We start from the raw sequence: 23,078 nt of genomic DNA, 5'->3' as shown, positions 1-23,078 counted from the left end.
GTGCTTTCCTCTGAGCAGTATGGGGCTTTTGACTCCTCAAAAGGTCAAGGTTGTAGTTCGCAATTCTAGCTGGTCAGGCCAGGCAGGCTACTTATGCTCCCTATGGGGAGGATGTGAAAATGCCAGGCTTCTTCTGGGATAAGATATCCCTCTAAAGCTGCTTTGTCCAGTAGAGGAGCCACTAGCCACATGTAGTTATTGTAAATTAAGTTAACTAAAATAAATATAATTAAAAATTCAGTTCCTCAGTTAGGTCAGCCATATTTTAAATATTCGATAGCCAATGTGGCTAATAGTTACCATATTAAATAGCATAGATTAGAGGACGTTTCTTTCTTTGCAGAAAGTTCTGTTGTTCAGCAGTGTTCAAATGCTTAGATGGCAACTTTTAGTCATTTACTCAGTAAATGATAATAGTAATAAGGACCATTTAGTGTGCACTTACCATGTGTACAGCTCTATAAAATCTCATTTTAAGGATATGGAATTGGAGCATCAGAGAACTACTTAACTTGCCCAGGATCCCCAAATTAGAAAGTAGCAGAGCTAGAGTAAATGCTAACATTGTACTTAGGACAGCCTGAATGTTAGCACACAGGGCGCTCTGAGACAGAACTGTTGGGAGCAGAGCGGCATTGTCTGTTCTAGGGCAGAGCTCCTGCACTCCCTGCTAAATCTTTAGATCAGATTTGGAAGAGCCTTTTCTTTCTTCTTCTTGGGGGCATACCATGTCAGCTTATAGACTATGTATGTAGCCTTTATTTAGACTGCAGGTCCTGCAGGATCTTTATCTTTGCAGATAAGTTCTGGCTCCCTGATCTTCATATCGAGTAAACAGATTTTGGTCATCCCTAGTGTGCACATGTAGATGGAAGCCAGGAAAGAAAAGACATCTGGAAGGCATGCCTGAACCACAGGAAAGAGAGCAGTTTCTTGTGTCTTGCACTCAGTGGCTCTTCACAGCCCGAGGTAGGAGACATGTTTAGTGATGTTCTGACTTACAGGTTCCAGGCTCTACTCGTTTCCCCTCTGAACTCTACTGCCATCACTGAACCACTGAACCAGGCAGAAAAAGGATACCCTGCCACACTTCCTGAGGCTTCCTTCATGTCTGAGGCAACCCCGTGTCGGCAGAGTAAACCTAAGCAGTGACTTTTCCCATGATCCGTTCTGGCAGACCTGGACTCTGAGTTCATCTCTACCCTCGTGTGGCTTTGGGTAAATGGCATAGACTCTGAGCCTTATCAGTTTTCTCATCCATAAAATGGATATTAGGGATTGTCAGCATTTAATGAAATAGTCTTTTTTCAAAAAAAAGATTTATTTATTTATTTATTTATTTATTTCTCTCCCCTTCCCACCCCTGCCCCGGTTGTCTGATCTCTGTGTCCATTTGCTGCATGTTCTTTGTCCGCTTCTGTTGTTGCCAGTGGCACAGGAATCTGTGTTTCTTTTTATTGCGTCATCTTGTTGTGTCAGCTCTCTGTGTGTGCGGCGCCATTCCTGGGCAGACTGCACTTTCTTTCACACTGGGCGGCTCTCCTTATGGGGCGCACTCCTTGCACGTGGAGCTCTCCTTCGTGGGGGACACTCCTGCATGGCAGGGCATTCCTGCGTGGCAGGGCACTCCCTGCGCGCATCAGCACTGCGCATGGGCCAGCTCCACACGGGTCAAGGAGGCCCGGGGTTTGAACCACGGACCTCCCATGTGGTAGACGGATGCCGTAACCACTGGGCCAAGTCTGCTTCCCTAATGAAATAGTTTTTATAAAGTGCTTAGCACAGAGCTGGCACCTAACAGGACTTAATAAATGGTAGCTTCCTTTCCCTTCTCCCCAGGAACAGCAATATTTGCCTTTATGGCTGCTCCAGCCTGCACACTATTCTCCTCTCCCTCCCTGCCCCTGCCCCTACCATATGCCACTCAGGTACTAACTGCCCCATTTGCCTGGGAGAGGCTCAAAGGTATAAACTGAATGGAAGAGATTGCCTGCATAGCTCTGTTAGAAGCTGTCAGGATTTTCAGGAAAGAGAGACGGTATCACCTGGGCCCTGGAGGAGCTCAACAACAACCACCAACAAAAAAGCAAAACTGGGGAAAACATACTCTGCTATCTTGTCAGTAAGGCAGCCAGGCATGTTACGTTAATTCCAGGATTATTAATGCATCTATGACATCTTCATAGCCTGCCAGAATTTGGCAGGATGGCAGGGCCTGGAAGATCTAGAGGCCAGAGGCCAAGTCCAGAGAGGGGCCTAGGAGTTTTACAGAAGGGAAGATAAAGTCCCAGGCAATTTGGTAGATTACAGTAAAGGCCAAGAATTTGGGTCATCAATATTTGTTATGCTCATACTGTGTTGTTTTGGTTTATGGAATACATCTGCTTGGAGGACCAAGTTTTCCCACCCTAGTCTTTTACTTGGGCATTCAGTTCAATTTGTTTTGTAAATGAGGCTCAGAGAAGTTAGGAACTTGCCCAAGGCCATGTAGTCAGGGAGTAATTTAATCAGACCTCAAACCTAGGACTTTGGGATTTCATTTTGGTGCTTTTTCTATTAAATCCTATATCACAGACTTAATCAAACTGTCTGGGGCACCAAAAATCTGGTTGAAAGACAGGAAAGGGACTCCATGCTCCAACAGCAAGTTAGTTCTTGAAGGTGGGCAAGACTTTGTGGTCAAAGTCATGGCTTCTTCCCTCTTTCCTGGTATTAAAATTGATCTCTGAGAATGAGAAGGATCCAACCTTTATTGTGGAGTAAATAGTCAACTTGATTATGAAGTAGAGAATGGAACAATCTGTTTCCTTTTGGCAGTTAATTCCGGAACAGAAAGAAGATGTTTCTCCTTTAACCTCTCATTTCCAAAAGCAGGACTAATAGTGTGCATTTGCATCAGTGATCTGTTGATAGGATTTTAAATTATTAAGATTTAAAGCAGCATTTCAGTTGCTAGAAAAGCAGCAAAAGGAAAAAAAAATCCTTCATCCTCTTAAATCATGAAGGTAACTTTAGAAACATCAATGATATATCTATATACTGAACTTATAAGGAGACATGGGCCACAGAATGTTAGGTTTCTTAAATATAATGCTAATAGCAATGTTAATAAAATACCAATATCTATGGAGTGCTTGCTATGTGCAAGTACTGTTCTAGGGATTTTATATTTACTAACTCATTTAATCCTCAAACAGTGCATCAAGAGATTACTATTATTATCCTCATTTTCCAACTGGGAAATTGATGTGAGAGGTTCATAAAATTTGCCAAAGCCTGCATGGCTAGATTCCAAGATGAGATTCTAAGCCAGCCAGTCTGATTTCAGTGCCTGGTACTCTTCACCACTCCACTGTAATGGATTTTATATGAAAATTGAAGTAACAAAATCAATCAATGCACAAGACAGACTTAAAGAACATCTTAATATTTTAACCATAATTACACAAAACCTACAGCAATATGTTAGTGCCAGTGGAGTTTTTATATCTCTGAATGTTTAACTTGTCAGAGAGAAAATATCCATAGCAGCACTGCCAACAGCACCCTGGCTCTCCCTTCCTCCCTCTTTCAGGACTCCAGCAATACTTGCTGTTACCGAAACTAGGGTTTCCTTCCCTAGGCAGCAGTGACCTGAATTGAGGGCCCTAGCTTCAAATGGGAATAGAGCCAGGCATTGAGTTCTAGCTCTAAGCTCTACCTGAACTAAGACCTTTATTAAAATAACCATTTGTCAACTTACATTTTAGAAAGGTTAGAAGGGTAAGTCTATCCTACTGCAAGATTTTTAGGAAAAGAAAACCTTAATTACTATTCACACAACTTTTAAACATTCTCTATCTATCAATTTCTGGTGCTGGTCCAGAGGTAGCTGATTTCACAAGAGTTTTCCAGGTTTGACTGTGGTTCCCTTAGGCTTTTTGGAGGTTTTTGTATATTCATACTCTAGAGCAATCTCTTCATATAAAGCTCGGCATTGCACTTGATGGAAGGAGATAACATCTGCTTCCACAATTACCAGGGTGAGAAAGTCCTATATATCAATTGTATGTCCATGAAAAGGTAGAAATATAAGTAGAACACACAGCAATTCTGTAGGTTTAATGCAAAAAGACCAATTGGTATAGTATAAATAGTGACAATTTCACCTCCCCAAGAATGTATATCTATATGCAAATGTTGACTATGACATTATTATACCACAAACTGTGCTATACTTAGAAAACGAGCAGGTGGTGTTGCATTGTCTTTGTGGTTCTACAATAGGCAGCACACAGGCTTTGGTTTGTGATTTTCTATTAAAAGAAAAAAAGAAAAAAAGCTGTGTCTGAGGGAAGTGTTAGCATCAGAGGGGAAAACATATGGCCAATCACAATAAAGGAACCCAGACTGCATAATGAATGATTAACCCTTTGACTCAGTAGGAGAGGGACAGTGAGTCAAACGAAGACTTTCCTTTTCATTGAGTCCTTTCTTGGGATCCAGTGGATAAATGATTGAATCATTTTGAATTAGGAGCTTTTGGGTTCTTGCCAGGCTGAGGCTTGGGAGATGGAATTTCCCCTGATAATTGGTAATAGCTCCTATCTGAACAGACATAGTGGAAATTCCCCTCAACCAGAGAACATCCTCTCAAGTCTGTTCCTTCAGTGCTTCCCGAGGTGGGGGCTCGCCTGACAAAGCACCGTGAAGATTCTAGAGTACTGTGAAACACGGCTCCTGACATCAAGGAGCTGGCAGTAAAGAGAAAACGTGAAGGCTAAGAAACGAGGAGTTGCACTTCTGCTGAACACCCTCAAATCAAAGTAACTGGCCAGAGAAGACAGGCAAAACACTTGCATGTATGACTTTGCTTTAACCAGCCTGTTATTCCGTTGCACTTAATATTAACCTTTTCTTTCCATCCTCCTTCCCATTCCAATGATCCGAACTAAAAAAAAAAAAGGCAATTAAACTGTGACTATATTGGTGTAATATGCTGAGTAACTTGGTCCAGTCATCCACTCATTAGGCATTTACTGAGCACCTCCTCTGTACTAGGCCTTGTCCTATACACAAAAGTGAATCAGACGTAGACTCCATCTTCAAGGATCTTATAGCTGAAGTGTGAGACAGACAAGTAACACAGAAGTTAGGGTACAGCATAATAAACTGCAGGCTGCTGTGGATTCACAATTGTGGATCTTTCCTCATTAGACCATGCACATATAAGTCTTAAAAAATAAGTGCAATAGAGATAGGCATTCTAGGCCAAAGAACAGTATGTACAAAGGTTCAGAAGTGAGAAAAGGCATGGTACTCCACTGAGTAGCTCCACAAGGCTGAAGTGTAGCATTTGGGTGACAGTTGGTAGGGGAGGGAGAGAAACTGAGGCTATAGAGAAGCAGGCAGGAGACAGTGAGAAAGAACCTGAACTTCTTTATGGAGAAACTACTGAAGAATTTTTAGCAATGGGGGGAACTGTTCAGATTTGTCTTCTAGAGATATAATTTCATCAGGAGCATGAAGGGTTGATGGAGAGGAGTGAAACAGAAGTCAAAACTCAGTAGGAAAGTAATTGTAATAAACCAGGGGCCTAAACTAAGGCTGTGGCAGAGGGGAGTAAGGAAAATTCTAATTGCATGTGTCAAAGAGAGGAGCTGTGGATGACTTCCAGATTTCTGCCATAGGGATGTGGGTGAATGATGATACCAGTCACCAATTTGAGGAGTGCAGAAGGAACTGGTCTGGGGAAGAAAAGATAATGAGATGAATTTTGGATGAACTGACTTCATACATCAGACAATGGCTAGCATCCTTCATTTAAACATAGAGGTTTGGAGCTCAGGTAAGAGAGATTTGGGATTTATACTAAGTGTGAGTTAAAACCATTGATTTGGATGGAGTCTAGCGCTACATATTTTAAGAAGAGTGAGGACAGAGCCAGAGGAACTCCAACTCTCAAGGAATGAGAGACGCTGACTAAAAGGTTAGAGAGAAGACTACTGGGATAGTAGCGCATTGTCTTAGAAGCCAAAGGAGAACCTTCTTTCTGGAAGAATGAAGACATTAGTGTTCGTGGCACATTGAGAAGTCAAGTAAGATAATGAGAGATTTCCCTTAGATTTGATAAAACTGGAGGCTACTGGCAGCCATGGTGAAAGCAGTTGGTTGAAGTGAGCTGAGAATTGGATAGGGAGGTGAGGAACAGAGACACTGTCTTACAGGGCTGAACAAATGGGCGAGGCTTTGTCACATTGCCACAAGGGACAGAGTACAGGAATCCTGGTTTCTGGATATTGGTCCTAGTGAAAAAAGTGTTAGGCAAGAAGTTTTCATTGATAAACAAATAGCAGCAAAAGCTCTTTATTACCTACTTATTTGCACATAACTCCAGAAGGAAGTTTAAACACAGTTTATACAGTCACATAACTCAAATCCTTTAGTGCATGAGTACCAAGACTCTAAAATTGGGTAAATTGACCAAAAATAATCTTTTAAAATATCTTTTTCCATTGAGTGGGTTCTTACAGAATACCAATTACAAGACACTTTAAATATCCTAGAGAAGGTCATTATGTATTCTGTTCGTAAATAATTGTAATCCAATCTTGATAATTTGCAGCAATGTTTAACCCTCACTTGCAGTAAATCCTTTCTCGTATCTTATTTCAATCTCTTCTGCTATACTTTTTGGAATAGTCTATTCCATTCATACCTCCATGAATAAAACAAATGGTTCCCATTTTTCATATATCAATCCTTTCCATACTAGCAGAGACCAATAATAAATTTCCTTTCTGTTTGGAATTCCTTAGGCTAAGTCATTCTAATGAAGCCTAAAGAACCAATCTCCCTGAATGTCAAGAGAATTAACCAGTTAATGGACACGCTATTTGTAGGCAGAACAGGCATGCTCGTGACATAGGAGGTTTTTAATCAGAAAGAGAAGTGTGCAAAATATTACAACTTTCTGTTGGTTTTTATATGTTATCTTTTGAAGCTTTGTGTAAAATGTCCTCTCTAGGGTGGTTTGAGCTTCTGTCTTGACATTTGTATGAATAAACTCTGGGGAGGTTTGGACTCAATGACTCCTGAAGTGCTTCACCTCTAAACATCCTATGATTCTTCATAGACAATTTTGCTTTCTCTTATCTTGGTTTGAAGGCACAGGGGAACCTGATAAGTACAAAGCACGTGAACTAATGCTTCTTAGGGTTTTGCTGGTAGAGATGAGTATTGTTTGGGGCTGTTACTGGTGGGGTTTCCTGCTTTATTTTGTTTCAGTTGGGTGAAGCTGAATCAGCAATCATCAGACCAACAGTTAGTTGGAGCTGTAGGATAAAATAGGGGCTTCTCTGTTTCATTGATCTGCCTTATATAAAAAAGAGTAGACATCGATGCTTAATCATAAACCTGCTCAAGGATTTAAAATCTAAAGTTATGAAATGAAAGGGTCTCAATCCCCTAGGACAATAAATTTTACATCATTACTAGCATTTTGTATTTAACACATCAATAGCTACCAATAGATGAGATATTTCAAAAATATGTTTAGAAAATACATTTGCTTCTAAGTCACAAATATTAATTAGTTTTACATGATACAACTGTACATATTCCCCACATTTTGAGAGGAAGACTAAAATTGTTTTCCCTCTTTCCAAGTGGAAAAATGTGCCAAAGGAAAAGTTATCTGGAACCATATTCAATTTAGAATGTTGTTTAGGTATTCTGACTCCTGCCACTGAGAAGGAAATGTGTTATTGTGGATATATCAAGAGACCTCGATTGTCATACAAAATCTACCACTTTGCAACTGTGACTAGTGCACGTCCACATTTTGAGGCTCAGTTATTCCAAACTATAGGAATGGAAAGTGTTATTTATTCAAAATAGTTTTACTCATTCTCCTTTGGAGATACCAGAAAATCTTCACACTTGTCAAGGGTGGGGTTTGGGAGTCAACTGGGGAGAGAAGAAGGATCAGGAAATATCATGGCATGAATAGTGCAGATGTACTGAAACAATTCATTAAAGACTTGCTGGTTGGTCAGCTAGTTTTCTGTTTTAAACTCCATTGTAAATTTATGATTCCCTACTTCTGGAAGAGCCCATGAAGTATTGGTTTCTCCTGGTGATTCACTTAAAGCTGACAGATTATCTCCTTGTTCCTTTATCTAAAGAAGAAGTACTTTGAGGCAATATTATAAAGACCTGGAGAAAAAGAGAAAAGAGGATCAGACTCTGTTCAAATGAACACGCCTGATGAGGGATCCGCAAATGATAGCCTTTGGTGATTAGTGAGTCTGGGATCAATAGTGACTTAACCTTTAGATGCTTGTTTGAAATGAAATGAGGACCTAATATGTGATCATACTCCCACTGTTTTTCTTTTATCACATCCAGACCTCATTTATTTCCCCCTATGATTCTACACCTGTAGCAGAATATCTGCCAACTGCATCTAACTTCCCCAGCTATCACTCTGACTTGAGGTGGTAGAGGCATAGTTCTTCATTCTCACTGTGCCTCAGTATCACCTGGGGAGCTCCTAGGTACTTGTGCCCAGCACCCTTCTTCAGAGATTTCCATTCCTTTGGACTGGGGACAGTAGGGCTCAGGCATTGGTATATTTTTAAAAATGCTGCAAGTGATTTTCATGTTCACCTGGGTTGAGACCCAGTTTTTCCACCGAGCCAGTGTTTTGTGGGGTTTTTTCCTATAGAGTCATCAAAGTGAGAAAAATTCATGAAAAAAAAGTAGAATAAAAAGGAGTTATTTCTTCCTTCCCTTTATCATCAGGACAAGCAGGGCTTTGTGTCCTGGAGATCTGGGGCTTCTTTTTGTGCTAATCTGGAACTGAGGCTTTTATTTCCCAAAACCTCTTGGACATAAAATGTTAGGCAGGAGCAGGGGTCCTATGGCTTAGATAGGGTGAAGCCACGTGGCTAAATCTGGGAGACCCTTGCTTCCTGGAGATTAGAGGGAAGCACGTGGTAGAGGGCTTCCTAGGTGGCAGAGACCTGCAGTCCTGCCCATACACTCTACCTGGGAATTGGTAGGGCTTGTAATGGCCAAGAGGCATGGAGGCTTGGATGCTGAACCTGGAGCACTGAGATCATGGGGGCCATAGTCTCTGTGGAATGATGGGTAAAGATGCAGGGGACACCTTCCATCAAATGAGCCACACGGGCTTGGACAATGGGTCCCTCTACAGCAGTGGTGATCGACTGAAGACCAGCTGCCTTTCTCCAAATTTTGTGGACTATATTCATCTCCTGGGATTATTAAATAGCCTTGGGGGTAGCTTCCTCAAACATGACTGAGACTGAGATTCTTGCAAGTAAAGATTCAAAACTGGACTTCACTATATTTAGAAAAGAAGGCAATATAGTATCTCTCTCATCTGAGGGATGTGGAGCAAATTCTAGCCTTTTACAAAAGGAATCAAGCAGTGAAGCTTTAAAAAATTGAATAACCCCATCTCATATGCTTTTAGTTTTATTGTTTTTTTATTAGAATTTTTGTTTTGCCAAGAACTCTGAGGAGGACACTTGCATTTTCTGTAGATAAGAATGTAGTGGTTGCTCCAGAATGTTTTATGGTAGGGCTGACGGGCAGCTATGTGCTTGCTCACTGGGTGAATTGGGAGTGTAAGGGGAGGGTGATGAAGAGAATGGCCCTGTGGCTTGATGTTGTATTTTCACTTGGTATAAGATTGAGAAACTGTTATTCATATTTTATTCAAGAAAGGGGAATATGCCTGTTCAACTTAAGCATTCCTGCTGCATACATACTCCCACCACAATAAGGTAAGAAAGTGAAAAAGCATCTTTTTCCATAAAAAATCATCATGGAAGTGATGAGTGTCAATCATGCAAGGTTCTGAAATGCTTTCATCACAAAGGAGCCTTGGTATAGTGGGAGGAGATTGGGTTTTGGAGTCACACAGAACTGGCTTTAAATCATCACTTACTAGCTTTGACTCCATTTTGAATTCACCAGACCTAGCAAGGCATAGCACATAATAGACACTCAATAAATACTTAATACTTTAATGAATAATGAATGAACAAAAGAAATAGCCATCTGACTCTGGACAGTCACTTAGCACATCTGAGCCTAAGTCTAAGTGGCTTTACCTGTTAAAGGGGCATAATGATAACTGATTTGAAGGGGCCTTAAGGATTTTATGTAATATAGAGTGCTTAATCCAGAGCCTGGTGCAAAGAGGGATCTCATTAAATTCTGCTTACCTACTGGCTCACCCCTTGCCTTACAGTAAGAGCCTCACTGTATTGAAATCTTCCAGGGGGTGGGGACTTTTTACTCAGCAGCTGACTTTGAACCCCAGACTAGGTTCTGGGAACCAGCGACTAAGTCCTGCTGCAGGAGAATGAGTTAAAGAGAATTTGGGTCAGCAGAAACAGACTGTGCTTTAGTTTCCTGGGTGCTTAGTCTCTTCGCAAGGGGAGTCTTCCAATCCTTGACAGTGTCTGGTTTCAGTTCCTGACTTTTGAATACTCTTTGTCTATAACAGTTTACTTAAATTCGACCCACCATTCTGATCCTCTATCTATTTCTTCTTAACTTCATTTTCCTCACAAACATTTGTGACATATTTGCTGTATGGTAGGTATTAGGGGTATGAGAGATAAGATGGAAATGAGCAGGATGTAATCCTTGCCTCCTAAGCAGAAAAATTCTGGTGAGAGGGGAGATAGATAAGAAACCCATTAGTTAAAACACAAAGGGATAAGTTCTCCAAGAGAGACATATTCACACAGGAGTTCAGCCTAGGGCAGAAAAATTGTTCGGGAGAGGAGAGAAGTAGCTCAAACATTCCTGTATTCTTGTCTCTGTATTACTCAGATACTTCCGGTGCTGAATTATGTCATCATCTCTGTCAATTACTGTTACCCAAAGCCTATTCGAGTCAAAGTATGAGACATTTAACTACTTAGAATGTGAGTTATGGTGGGGAGGGCTGCCTGCCTTGTTCACCACTATATGCAAGCCATAAGACAGTGTCTGGGACATAAGTAGGAATGCAAATATTTCTTGAATGAATGTATGCCTTAGTTCGAAATAGAGCTGAAAGAAATGGATGATTATTTTAGTAGCTAGTCCGGGATAGGATAGTTCATAGGATTGTATGCACCATTAAATTATGAATTAAATTTTTTGCCTTTTAAATGACCTGTTTTCAAAGATGTACCCATCCAAATGTCAGCCCATAAACTTGATTAAAATCCAGTAACTTTATCAGGCATCTTTTCTGAAGAGGCACAGTGTTCCTTAGCTTTTAGATTGTGTATGGAAATTACTGGGTGCTTTGTTCTTGCTTTTAGATTTTACATCTTTCAGTAAATTAGCATGATTATGCACAGACAGAGAGTGTTAAGAATGTGTCCTACATGTTGGGTATGTTAGTTTTATTTTTCCTGCAAAACATAATGTGGAAAATTCCAGAAAGTACTCTGTGTAAGGCACTGCCTTATGCAAGTAGAAAGAATTTAAATAACTTATTTTATTTCCCAGAAATAAAAAGTGGGTGGTATGGTGGCCCACTCCCCTGAGCATAGATATTGCTATGTAAGTAAAAGATCTGGCTAAAAGTGGATGGTGGGCTCTTGCAGGTGAACTGTATGGCCCAAGGAGCGTGTTATGCCCCAGCCCAGAAGTGAAGGATCTCAAAATCAATGATAAAAGCAAAGGAAATTGGATCATAAATAAGGAATAGGTCTAATACAAATGCAGGAATTGGATGTGCTCTTGTATCTCTGGGGTCCCAGTGCTTAGAGTACACCAAGATGGAGACACAGCTGGGAGGGCAAAGGCATTTATGATGTGAACATGGAAAGTTGAAGTGTCCTGGTCCAATCCCCTTTTTAAATTAGAATCAGAGCAATGTTGGATAGAGAAACCTACATGTTCCTGCTGTAAATTTGTACTTGGCCCTTGCTAATTCTGATGTTGGCGAATGAACACCATGATTTGCTTTAGTTTTCTGGCTTTTTTCCTGCCATTGTTCTCCTTGGCTAATGTGCCTAAAGCAGAAAGAATCCCAAGGAGTAGGTGTATGCACCTGTGTGTGGTCTCTCACCCTGGAGCATTCTGATTGAGTGGGAGCGCAGTACTCAAAATATCAATGAAGAATGTTATAGAAAACATTCTGAAGTTCCCTCGGGACCAGCTAGATCATTACTTCTATATCCTGTGAGAATAGAAAATCATAATAAATTGATGACCATTATTCCTAGGAAGGTATGGCCGAGGTCACTGCATTCTTCTATGTTGGACAGCATCACACTCTGTCGAAGGGAAGATTAATTGCACATATAAACCCTACTGCCTGTGTGTCTCCCTGATTGATTTAGGGAAAGGCTTTCCCCTTTGCCCTCACCCCTACAGATTCCACAGGGACTAAGCCATGAGGGAAGCTGAATGGATTTTATAATCAAGCTCCAAACTCTGCCTTCTCAGAACTGGGAAAAGTAAAAGGGGAACAGAACTCTCTTTCCAGTTGCAGGAGCAAAAAGGACCTTGTAGGCTTGTTGCTGCCCCCTTTGTTTCAGTCCCTAACATAAGCAGATTATTCCAGCTGAGACCAAGGGCTGTTTGGACACTTCCAGAGGGGAATAAAAGAGTGTAATGAACACCTGAGTTTTTGTGGACCCTGTACTAGATGACTAATCTTTCTTTCAGTGACTCTTTGAGTGCCTATCATTGTGCCAGGGATACAGTGGTGAACAAAACAATATCCATGAAGGTTATATTATAATGAAGGAGAGAGATAAGAAAGAAATAATTATGTACTAGTTGGGAAAAAAGACAGATGAAGCAAGATGAGAAGTGCAGAGTGGGAATGAGGTTTTTCCTTTATTTTGGGTAGCCAAGGAACACCTCTCTAAAAGGCGACATTTGAGCAAAACCTAAAGAAAGGGAGGGAGAAAATCATGCAGGTAACTAGCAGAGAGCATTCCAGGCAGAGGGAATGGCAAGCACAAAGAGCAGGATCAGGCTTAAAAAATTTGAGCCCTTCTAAGGAGAATACTGTAGCTAGAGCTAAGCAAGCAAAAGAAGAGAGATCATAGGGAAGTGGGCATATTTCTAGGGCCTTGTAGATCACAGGAAGAACTCTGGATTTTTTCTGAGTTCACTGGAAAGCCACTGGAGAGTTTTCAGGATGAAATAACATGCTTTCACATTTTACAGGACTATCTCTGGCTACTGTGTAGAGAAGACCTTGAATGGGAAACAAGTTAGGAAGCGATTGCAATCTTTGAACAAGAAATGCTGGCTTGAGTTACGTGGTGGCAGAGAAGAGAATGCAAGGTGGTCCAGTTGGATGTATTTGAAGGTAGAGTGGGCGGATTTGTGGATGGTGTGGATGTGAGGTGAAAGAAAGAAAGGAATCAATATGGCTCCAGGATTATTTTTGTCCTGAGCAACCTGAAGAATAGAGTTGCCACACCCTGAGACAGAGAAGAATACAGGAGGAGAATGCTTGGGGAAGAAAATCAGGAGTCAGATTTTGGATAAATTATGCTTCACATGCCTATGGGATATCCAGATGAGATGCTGAATAGGCAGTTGGATGTATAAGTCTGGAGTTCAGAGGAGAGTTTCAAGCTGATAGTACAAATTTGGGAGTCATTAAGATACACATATTTTTTAAATTCATGAGACAAATGAGATTACCAAGGGGGAGAGTACAGGTAGAGGAGAAACTCTGAGGAATATTCCTGAAACACTACTCTACCAATAGGGAGCAGTTTATGAGGCAAAGCCAGCCAGGGGGTCTAGAAGCAGGAGGAAAAAGAGCAAGTGTAGCCAAGAAGCCAAATGAGGAATGTGTTTAAAGACAGAATGAGTAATAAAGGGACAACTTTATTTCCTGGTACCCTGAAATTTCCATTTTATTGCAGTTGCAACAATCAAGTATTAAGGAAATAGACAGGAGCTGTCCTTAATGTTTGGCAGATTCTAAAATAATAAAAAGTATCCAAGAAATAAAACAAAACAAACAAACAACCCCCCCACACACACACACAAAAAAAAAAAACACCAAAAACCAAAAACCAAAACCAGGCAGCAACAACAAAAATCCCCCTAGATACGTTGTAGAGATCTAGTATGACCTCAGTCTATAGCCTCTAGTTTCATAATTTGTAAAATGGCATCAAGAATATATGTATGCCTCATTGGACCATTGCCAGAGCAAACAGGGTATCATAGGTCAATGTATAGAATTCCAACTATTTCTGTGTTAGCATCCCAGGCACCAAGAGTAAGAAAATGCTGAAAGGTCTTTATTATGTAGTTTTGTGCGTAAGCACTTTTTTAAATATCAGTTGTTTTCAGAATTTATGACTCTATTAAATTCACAAATATTTGTGTTTTCTACTCAATGCCAGGCACTATGCTAGGAATTGAATATTCATGAGTAATTGAGAGACTCTTACCCCCAAGGAGCTTAGCATCTAGGGAAAGAAATAGTCAACATGATAGCTATTTATAACATACAGAGAGATGTGCCATTAAGCCTTATAAAATAATTTGCGGATAATCTTGCCATTCAAAAACCTATTTATTTTCCATTTAAGAGATGCTTTTGGGTAAAGCCGTAGAAGGAGCTCTCACTTATGTCTTTGCATATATTTAGCAGGTAGCTCTAGTTCCCTAAAATAGTGTCTGATGTTCAAGCTGAATGGATAGGACACAGCATCCTTTTTAAAGCAATAAATGTTTATGGATTTTCCTCTGCAATAAAATCTGCACTTAAATGGAGACCATGAAATTTGCTGGCCTGCACTCTGTCCCACATGTTCTCTGCTCACGAGCTTCTTGGTACCAGTGATGTGCAGGTCTAACTATAGGTCTGTCATCAGCTGCCTAATGATCTACCTTAAATAGGGCTGTCAGACATTTTGTTTTGTCCCAAAGAGTCCTCTGCAAATGACCCAGAGAGAAGAGGGAGAGCCAAGGTGCCCCCAGCCATCAACTCGGAGATGGCAAACGTGGCACTTTATTGTTCTGGCCCTTGGGCTGTGAGCCAGGGTGTAAGAAAGAAGCAAAAAGGATAGAAGAGGCAAGTCCCATTCATTTTCAAGTTCAACACTCTTTAGTCAGAGGACTATAGAAAGAACTTTACTTTGTCAGTGGTGACCTGTGAAAATATGAAATCTAAGCAAAGAAAAACTGAAGGCTGCATATCCTTGTTCAGGAACAATCACTCAACACCACCGCAAGCTGAATCCTTGACAGGAATAGCTAGTGAGTGTGAACCTCATAGCTTAGAGGGATCGTGACATATGATATATCTGGGATTTTAATCATTTTCCCCCTCTGCTGCAAATTCTGTGCTGATATTCACTCCCTCCCGTGTTGTTGTTATCGGGCATAGAGAAATTTTGTTTGTTTTTTGTTTTGCTTTTTTCGCCCTCTGGTTATTCTCTTTGGCATTGTGCTGTGTGATTTGGTTACTTTTCAATGTTGTTGAACCATGTGAGAGAGCTGGGAAATATCTATTTTTATAGTCACCATCATCATGATCCTTACAGTCAGGCAGACATGAATTCAAACCTATTGCCAAGGTCACTCTCTTAGGGTAAGGGAGCCAGTATGGCACCATGATGAAGAGGACATAAGAAGTCCTAGTTTCAAGGTCTCTATTACTCTGTTACTGACAAGCTGTGTGACATTAGGCAAGTTTCTTAATCTCTCTATGCTTCAACCTCTTTGTCTATAAGATAGAGATATTAGTAGCTGCTTTATAGGGTAGTTGTAAGGATTAAATTGAGATCCTACATCATGTGGTGACATAAAAACTGTTCATTCAATATTTACTGTTACCTAACTCCTCTGAGCCTCAGTTTTCTCATTTTAAAGTGATTGGCTTGTTATGCAGATTAAATTAATGTAGGGGAAAATCTTAGCATGGTGCCTGGTATAGAAGTGCTGAATGAAGAGTTGAGATTACCAAACAAAATAATTAAAAAACAAATTTAAAACTTTGCAAATAAACCCAACAATCTCATTATTTTTCCTATTAGTTTTTATGTCAGCATCTCTTCCCTTTCCATTAGATTCATCAGTGAAAAAGTGATCCTTTCAACAATAACTACTGTTACATGGTTGGGAGTACGGAATTCTCTGCTTCTAATCTTGTGGTATATCCCAATGGAGCAACACGTTTTTACCATACAGATTGTGTTTCCAGCTTAGATGGAGAAGCAGAAGTTTCTTCCCTAACAGAATTTACCATTAAGTGGGCATACAAGGTTAAAAAACACCCATTCAATAAATTATATTTGGGTGCATAATATACATATGGTACCATGCTAGTGAGTATCATTATAGGTATAAACGAATCAAATGAGGATCTTTCCTTCAAGGGGCACAGTCAGCTGGGATCACAGATAGACACTGTCCAGATTGGATACTTGGCTCTATCCCTTAGGCTAGTTACTTAGGTTCTCTAATCATGGTTTTCCTCTTTGTAAAACTGAGATAACAATAGTACATACATCACTGTCATTAAAAAAATAATAATAAAAAGGAAAAAAAATAAAAACAACTTCAACATAAAAAAAATAGTACATACATCATAATGTTGGTGTGAACATTAAAGGGGTAGTTGTGGATAAAACACAGTATATGACACATAGTCAGAGGTCAATAAATATTTGCTATTACAAATATTTAATATAGTTGGGGATAAGAAATGCAGGAAAATAATCATAATGCAAGGAGTATGGTGATATTTCTATGGAGGTTCAGAGAGAGGAAGAATTATTTGGACTTCATAGAAGAATGGTATTTGAGTTACATTTTGGAGAATAGGTAGGAAATGAATGTGGAAAAATAGGGCATATCAGGGCAGCTTTATTATTAGAGAAAGCATAAGCAAGGGCATGGAGGTAGAAAAGTTCCAGGAGCTCCACAGGAAGAAGTTGGAAAAATAGGTTAGAAATGCTTAGTTTTGTGGACAGTGAGAGCCATCGAGGATTTCTCAGTAGGAAAATGATAAAGTGAGAGCCTTATGTCTGGTAACAGAACAGAGGAAATGAGTACTGGATGTTGCAAAAGCCAAATCTTGGTCTCTAGACCTCCAGTCTTTCCTTCGTCTGACCATTTAACAGAAGAGAGGGAAGACTCAGAGATATGAGATAATGAAGTTGGAGCCAGAGTTTCGCAGAGGTTGGAGATGCATTTAACAAATTTGGGGAACATAGAAGGAGGAGTAGATTGTAAAGGAAGCCTTAAACTTTAGTTTAAGATGTTGGTAAGTCTACAGATAAAGTTAGGAATTGGTAGAAGTTTGGAACCTGAGACTGTTACCAGGTGGATTCAAATTTGCGTAACAACTCTTTAAAAGTTAACCCTGGAAATCTGAAGAATGGATGAGATTGCCAAGGAAAAATGACAAAGACCAATTGATGGGTGACCCCTGTATTTAGGGGGTATCAAGAGAAAGAGAAAATGGAAAGGATCCAGCAGAAAGATAGGAAACTAGGGAATACAGAGCTGAGTATGGAAATGGAAAGTTTTCAAAAAAAGAACATTTTATGGAGGCCTGGGCATTACTTATTTTGGAGAAAGTAAGACGATAAGAATGAATAGGAGATAAGGCTAGAAGTGGAAGGTAGAACTCAACCGTGGGAAACCTTAAGAGCTAGGCAGAGACATTTTCCTTTTTTTTTTTTTTTTTGTACATATCAAGGAACCTTTATGCCATCTTAAAGATACTTGTTCCTAGAGTCTTAAGAGATTCACAACCTTTACCTAAGCTCATTACAAAAAAAAAAAAAAAAGGGAAAATTTTATAGTTTTGTTCCAGTGAAATCAGACCGAAAATAGGTTATTAGGAAACCATAAACTTATGGTAACACAAACTTCCATAGCTGAAATATTTTTCTTCCAAGAAAATCAACCTCTCTCCTTCCTGGAGTAGATGAAATAATGGAGGTGGGGGTGCCCTCTAGGAACCAGAAATCTTGATGAAGCAGAGCAAGTATTGTGAAAAGTAAGAGAATGAGAAAGCAAGAAGGAGAAAAGATTAGGTTCATAGAGTGGAATAGATTAGGTATGGATTTTAGAAATGAAACTATTCTAAGTTATGCCAACAAATGATCATCAAAGTGGGTCACTAAAACAGAGTGGAAATAATTGGGTCAAGGTGTTCATTTTGAATAGATTGTCCACATAAACCTTGAAGTTTCTTCAGATGATGGCTAAAGTGGAGTGGAGAAAAGCAGTTAGCCTGCCTTTTAGCCCTTGGCTCCATTATTTCAGTGTTAATGGGATTTTGCCCTATAAAAACGTGGTATCCCATAGTATCCTAGCAGAATGCTTTGTCATTTTGAAAGTAGTAAATAAATGTTTTTTGAATTAGTATAACATTTTAAAATCAGGTTTTCTGATTGTCATTAAGAGTCAGATAAATGACGGGAGAAATAAGTAGGATGTTGGTAGATTGCCAAAGAAGATGTGGAGCTTGGCTATCACATACCTCAAAATAGGAGAGTTTTTGCACACAAGCAGAAGAGAGTCTGAATTGGGCACTGGAGGATGTTAGGAGAATGTTAGCTCATGGGAAAGGAGATAAAAAGTGTACAAGAATTTGCAACTTCCAATTGAGGGGGCTTCCTTAAAAGTGGTATCCTCAGGCAATCCCAGGTTTCATTTAAAGCAACAGGGTAAAGAGAGAAAGTCAGAGGTGAGAAAGTGCAGAGCAGAACAGGAAGGAATAAACTGGGGAGGGCAAGCAGCTAGGGGGCTTGTGTTCTTGTTTTATTAGAGTGAGAGAATTCATGAGAGATGGGTTGAATTAACTCATCTCATGTTTCTGAATGGAACTTTGGTAGACAGATTTCAGTGTCAAGCACTCGAGGGCTCCAGATGTCTGTCTATTCAAGGTTTTTGGAGATAATTAGCTGTTGTCTGGAGCTAAGGCAGGTACAGGCTGTCAGGGCCAGTTGGTGTCTGCATCCAGGTCAACGCTGAGCATAAGGTTCTAGGCAGAATGTGGAAAAAAGTGAAGCATGTTTGGAGAAGGGTATCTCTCGCCCAGACTCCCACACTCATCTGTGTGTCATCCAGAGTGCCGAACTAAGGAAGTGCTCATCCAGGGCTGCTATTCAGCAAATGTTTATTGAATTGAGACAGGTTAGTTTATTAGATTAGTTGATTGGCAGCATGAATTAGAAGAATGTGAATTATAGGACAAGTAAATTTCAGAAAACAAGTAGAGGGACTCTAAGGCAGCTAGTTAGGGTGGTTTGGGCTCTATGGAGGGGAAAGAGAATGGAAAAGGACTTCATGGAAAGAAACCCTTAAGAAACACACACGGAAGGAATACTTCAGCTTTCACAGGTTTGTGAAAAGTGGTCCATGATCACACTCCTTTGTATTTTCCCAGTGAACTTTGGGTAGGTGGGAGTTATTTAAATAACTAGTTCTCAGTGTGAGAAGGGGGTGCTCTTGGCATTTTAGTCAGAAAAATTGTGTGCTTTTAGGACTGTCTCTTGCTTTATAGGTCATTTAACTCCCATGGCCTCTGCTTCCAAGCATCTCTTAGTCATTTTGACAACTGAGTGCCCCCATACTGACATTGAATGCCCTTTAGGGGGAACACATCACCCCATATCTAGGAGGAAACTCCACCTGAGGAAAATCTTCACTCTCTTCAGAGACTTCACTGAACTCACATTTTGAGAGCAGTGATATTCTGGGCTTTACTTCTGTCTCAATTCAAATACAGAGTCATGAGTTCTGACTTCATGGTAAGCAGAGGCTCCTGAATTTATGAGTGACTCAGTTTGATTTGATGAACAGTGACATTTCAGTGCTAGTGAAACTGTAGCCCTATGTTTTTTTCTCAATCCTCTTTTCCTGCATCCATGAGTTGTGGCTTCTTGCACTTATCTCTAGCCCCTCATCTGTCTGTGGGCACCACCAGACAGACATCTCTGTGGTGGTCTGTTATTAGTGAATTTCTTCCCTCTCCCAACAGGTGGTAGGATTTTAATTTTTCCATTTGACAAGGCACATGAAAGATTCAATTTAAGAGAAATCATTTCTATTGAATCTGCATTTACAGCACTCCAGGGCATGCATTAACATTCAGGGGCGTGGGTGAGACAGAGGAACAGATGAGCTTGCTAAGGAGAAAGCCCCAACCAGTTCTCCTCTTTGAACTTCAAGACTTCTTTCAATCTTCCTTTCACATATGTCTAAAACTCATCTCTTGTTACCTTCCACATCTTTCTCCTGTTCTCTGGAAAATATGTATGTTACCCTCCCTGCAGAAAAAACATGCTTATTGCCTCTCCACAGCAACGCAATATACACTTTCCTTCTACTAATCCTTTCTCGCTCTTACCTCTTCTCTAGTCTCCCATCCTGTCAATCACGTATTTTATTTTGTATTTGGAGAAGTTGCTTAGATTTTATACTTGTTCAACTATTAAAATTATCTGCTCACCTAGATTGTATACATTGTATACATCTCACAAGTGAGACCTATGCTATATATATATATGTATTATATTCATTTAATGTACTCACCTGCACTCACCCCATCACTGAATTCAGAAGAGTTCTTACGGTAGATGCATGGCTATGCCACGTGAAGTTAGGGAGAAAAGTAAAAAATAAAAAAGTAAAAAATTCTCCTTCCTTAATGATATTTAAGAGCATGTGCCTGTCATTAGAAATTGCCAGCTTACCTGATTCAAGTACAGCAGGTGGGTTAATCCTGGGGAGGTAGTTCCCTACCACTGACACTGTGTCTCTGTTCTCCTGGTAGGAGGATGAAGTGGTACTTCAGTGCATTGCGAACATTCACAAGGAACAGAGGAAGTTCTGCCTGGCAGCTGAGGGACTTGGGAATCGCCTGTGTTTCTTGGAACCAACTTCAGAAGCCAAGGTGAGATAGATGGCCTACCCTGCTCCTTCCTCCCTTGGCATTTTAAACACACATTTAAGGGATGGAGTTGCCGGGAGAGGGCAATGAGGGTGATAAGAAAGATGTTTGAAAAGATTTTTTTAAATGGAAAGCAGGACAGGTTTAACACATAACTCTCCCCCAATCTGAGAGACATTGAGGTAGGAACTCAGAACAGTGTGGAGAACCAGATGTGCTCTTGCTATAACCCAAGGGTATTTCAAGCCTGTTGAGACTCAGATAAAATTGAGATAAACCTAGGGAGAAGAAAGACCTCAGAGAATTAGATAAGGAACACAAAAGGAAGCAAGAAGTTAGAGGGTAAAAATAAGGGACAGGGAAGTGGACTTGGCTCAATGGATAGGGCATCCGCCTACCACATGGGAGGTCCAAGGTTCAAACCCTGGGCCTCCTTGACCGGTGTGGAGCTGGCCCATGCGCAATGCTGATGTGCACAAGGAGTGCCGTGTCTGCAGGGGTGTCCCCCACGTAGGGGAGCCCCACGCATAAGGAGTGCGTCCCATGAGGAGAGCCACCCAGTGTGAAAGAAAGTGCAGCCTGCCCAAGAATGGTGCTGCACACACAGAGAGCTGACACAGCAAGATGATACAACAAAAAGAAACAGATTCCCAGTGCTGCTGTTAAGGATAGAAGCAGTCACAGAAGAACACACAGTGAATGGACACAGAGAGCAGACAACTGGGGGAGGGAGGGGAGGAAGGGGAGAGAAATTAAAAAAATATATACGGGAAAAGCATTAGAATATCCACATGTGATGTAAACACTGAGGCTGTTCAGCACTTGGGAGAGCTCCTGAGGCTGATTCCTGCATGCCATGGTTCATTCTTCCTTTGTCTCCTGATACTATGCTTGAAATTAGTTGTGGAAGCACCATCACTCATCTTCTCTTTCATGTGAGCACAGGCCCAGGAATTAAAAGCTACCATAGAGAGACTGAGAGGTGATTATTAAGGGGTAGAAATTTTTTGTCTGATTTCTGTTATTATTATTGGAATAATGAAAATGCTCTAATAATGACTGAAGTGATGAATGTACAACCATGTGAATATACCAGATATCATCAATTGTACACTTTGGATTGTATGCTTTATTAATATGTTTCAATAAAATAGATTTTAAAATAAATAAGTAAATAAATATTCCCCCAAAGTTCTAATATGTCTTCTAAAAGGTAAAAATTCTATTTAGGATGTAAAAATATCCCCCCCCCCCCCAAAATAGAATCACTTCTTAAATTTAAAAATGGCCCCCATCCATTTAAAAACAAATCTACCTCGTTTTATGGAAAAGACTCGGAACTATAATCAGAAACCAATAAGCTGGAGAAGAAACATTTCTTCATTTTATCAATAGCAGCAAATGTTCATTCACTGTGAATTTTGAGTGGATAATTTGTTCCCAGTCACCTGGACTTTTACTATGCTTCCTCTGGTCCCTAATATTTTACCTCATCTATTTTCTATTTTCATTGCCTACCCAGGGAAGGGAATGTTTTCTTTGGTTCAACTTAACATCCAGACTCATAAGACTCTCATAAGTTCTATAAGTTTTTGCTTCAAATATTTTGAAGCTCTGGTATTAGATGCATTTAAACTTAATTTTTCTTGTTGAATTGATCCTTTCGTTTTATAGTTTAACTGATATAAATATAACTATAAGCTTTCTTATGCCTACTGTTCGCATTGTATACCTTTTTCATACTTCTATTTTCAACTTGTTTTATCTTTATGTTTAAAGTATGCCCTTTATAAACTGCATAACTTTTTCCTCCATCTTATACACTCTGCTATGTGATTGGAGTATTTCTTTTGTATTTGCTGTTAATAGTTGATACTCTTGGGTTTTTATCTACCATCTTACTGTTTTTCTTCTTGACCTCTCTGTTTTGCATTCCTATATTTCTCTTTTTTCTGCATTCTTTTGGATATCTCAACTATTTTGTTTAGTATTCTATTTTATCTCCTATTGGTTTTCTAGCTACACATCTTTGTATTATTTTTAGTAGTTCTTTTAGGAATTATAATATAAATTCATGTAACAGTCTTCCTTGAATTAATATTATACAACTGTACTTTTATCTTTTGTGTAATTATTGTCATGTATCTTCTACATGTTATAAACT

The 23,078-nt window shown here is 39.9% G+C and overlaps 1 protein-coding gene across 3 annotated transcripts in view; it reads left to right on the top strand.

The window, feature by feature from the left end:
• Window positions 1-23,078, top strand: part of RYR3 (ryanodine receptor 3) — a 506,364-nt gene that overhangs the window by 131,156 nt on the left and 352,130 nt on the right. For all 3 annotated transcript variants that reach the window (XM_071214091.1, XM_058293854.2, XM_071214090.1), the window contains exon 2: window positions 20,798-20,917. In XM_071214091.1, coding sequence (XP_071070192.1) covers window positions 20,798-20,917 — 120 coding nt within the window. The remainder of the gene's footprint in view (window positions 1-20,797; window positions 20,918-23,078) is intronic.

This window comes from Dasypus novemcinctus, chromosome 3 (assembly GCF_030445035.2).
Source record: "Dasypus novemcinctus isolate mDasNov1 chromosome 3, mDasNov1.1.hap2, whole genome shotgun sequence".
Lineage (NCBI taxonomy): Eukaryota > Metazoa > Chordata > Mammalia > Cingulata > Dasypodidae > Dasypus > Dasypus novemcinctus.
The sequence above is the reverse complement of the archived record's forward strand: the minus strand, read 5'-3'. Positions and strand labels throughout refer to the sequence as shown.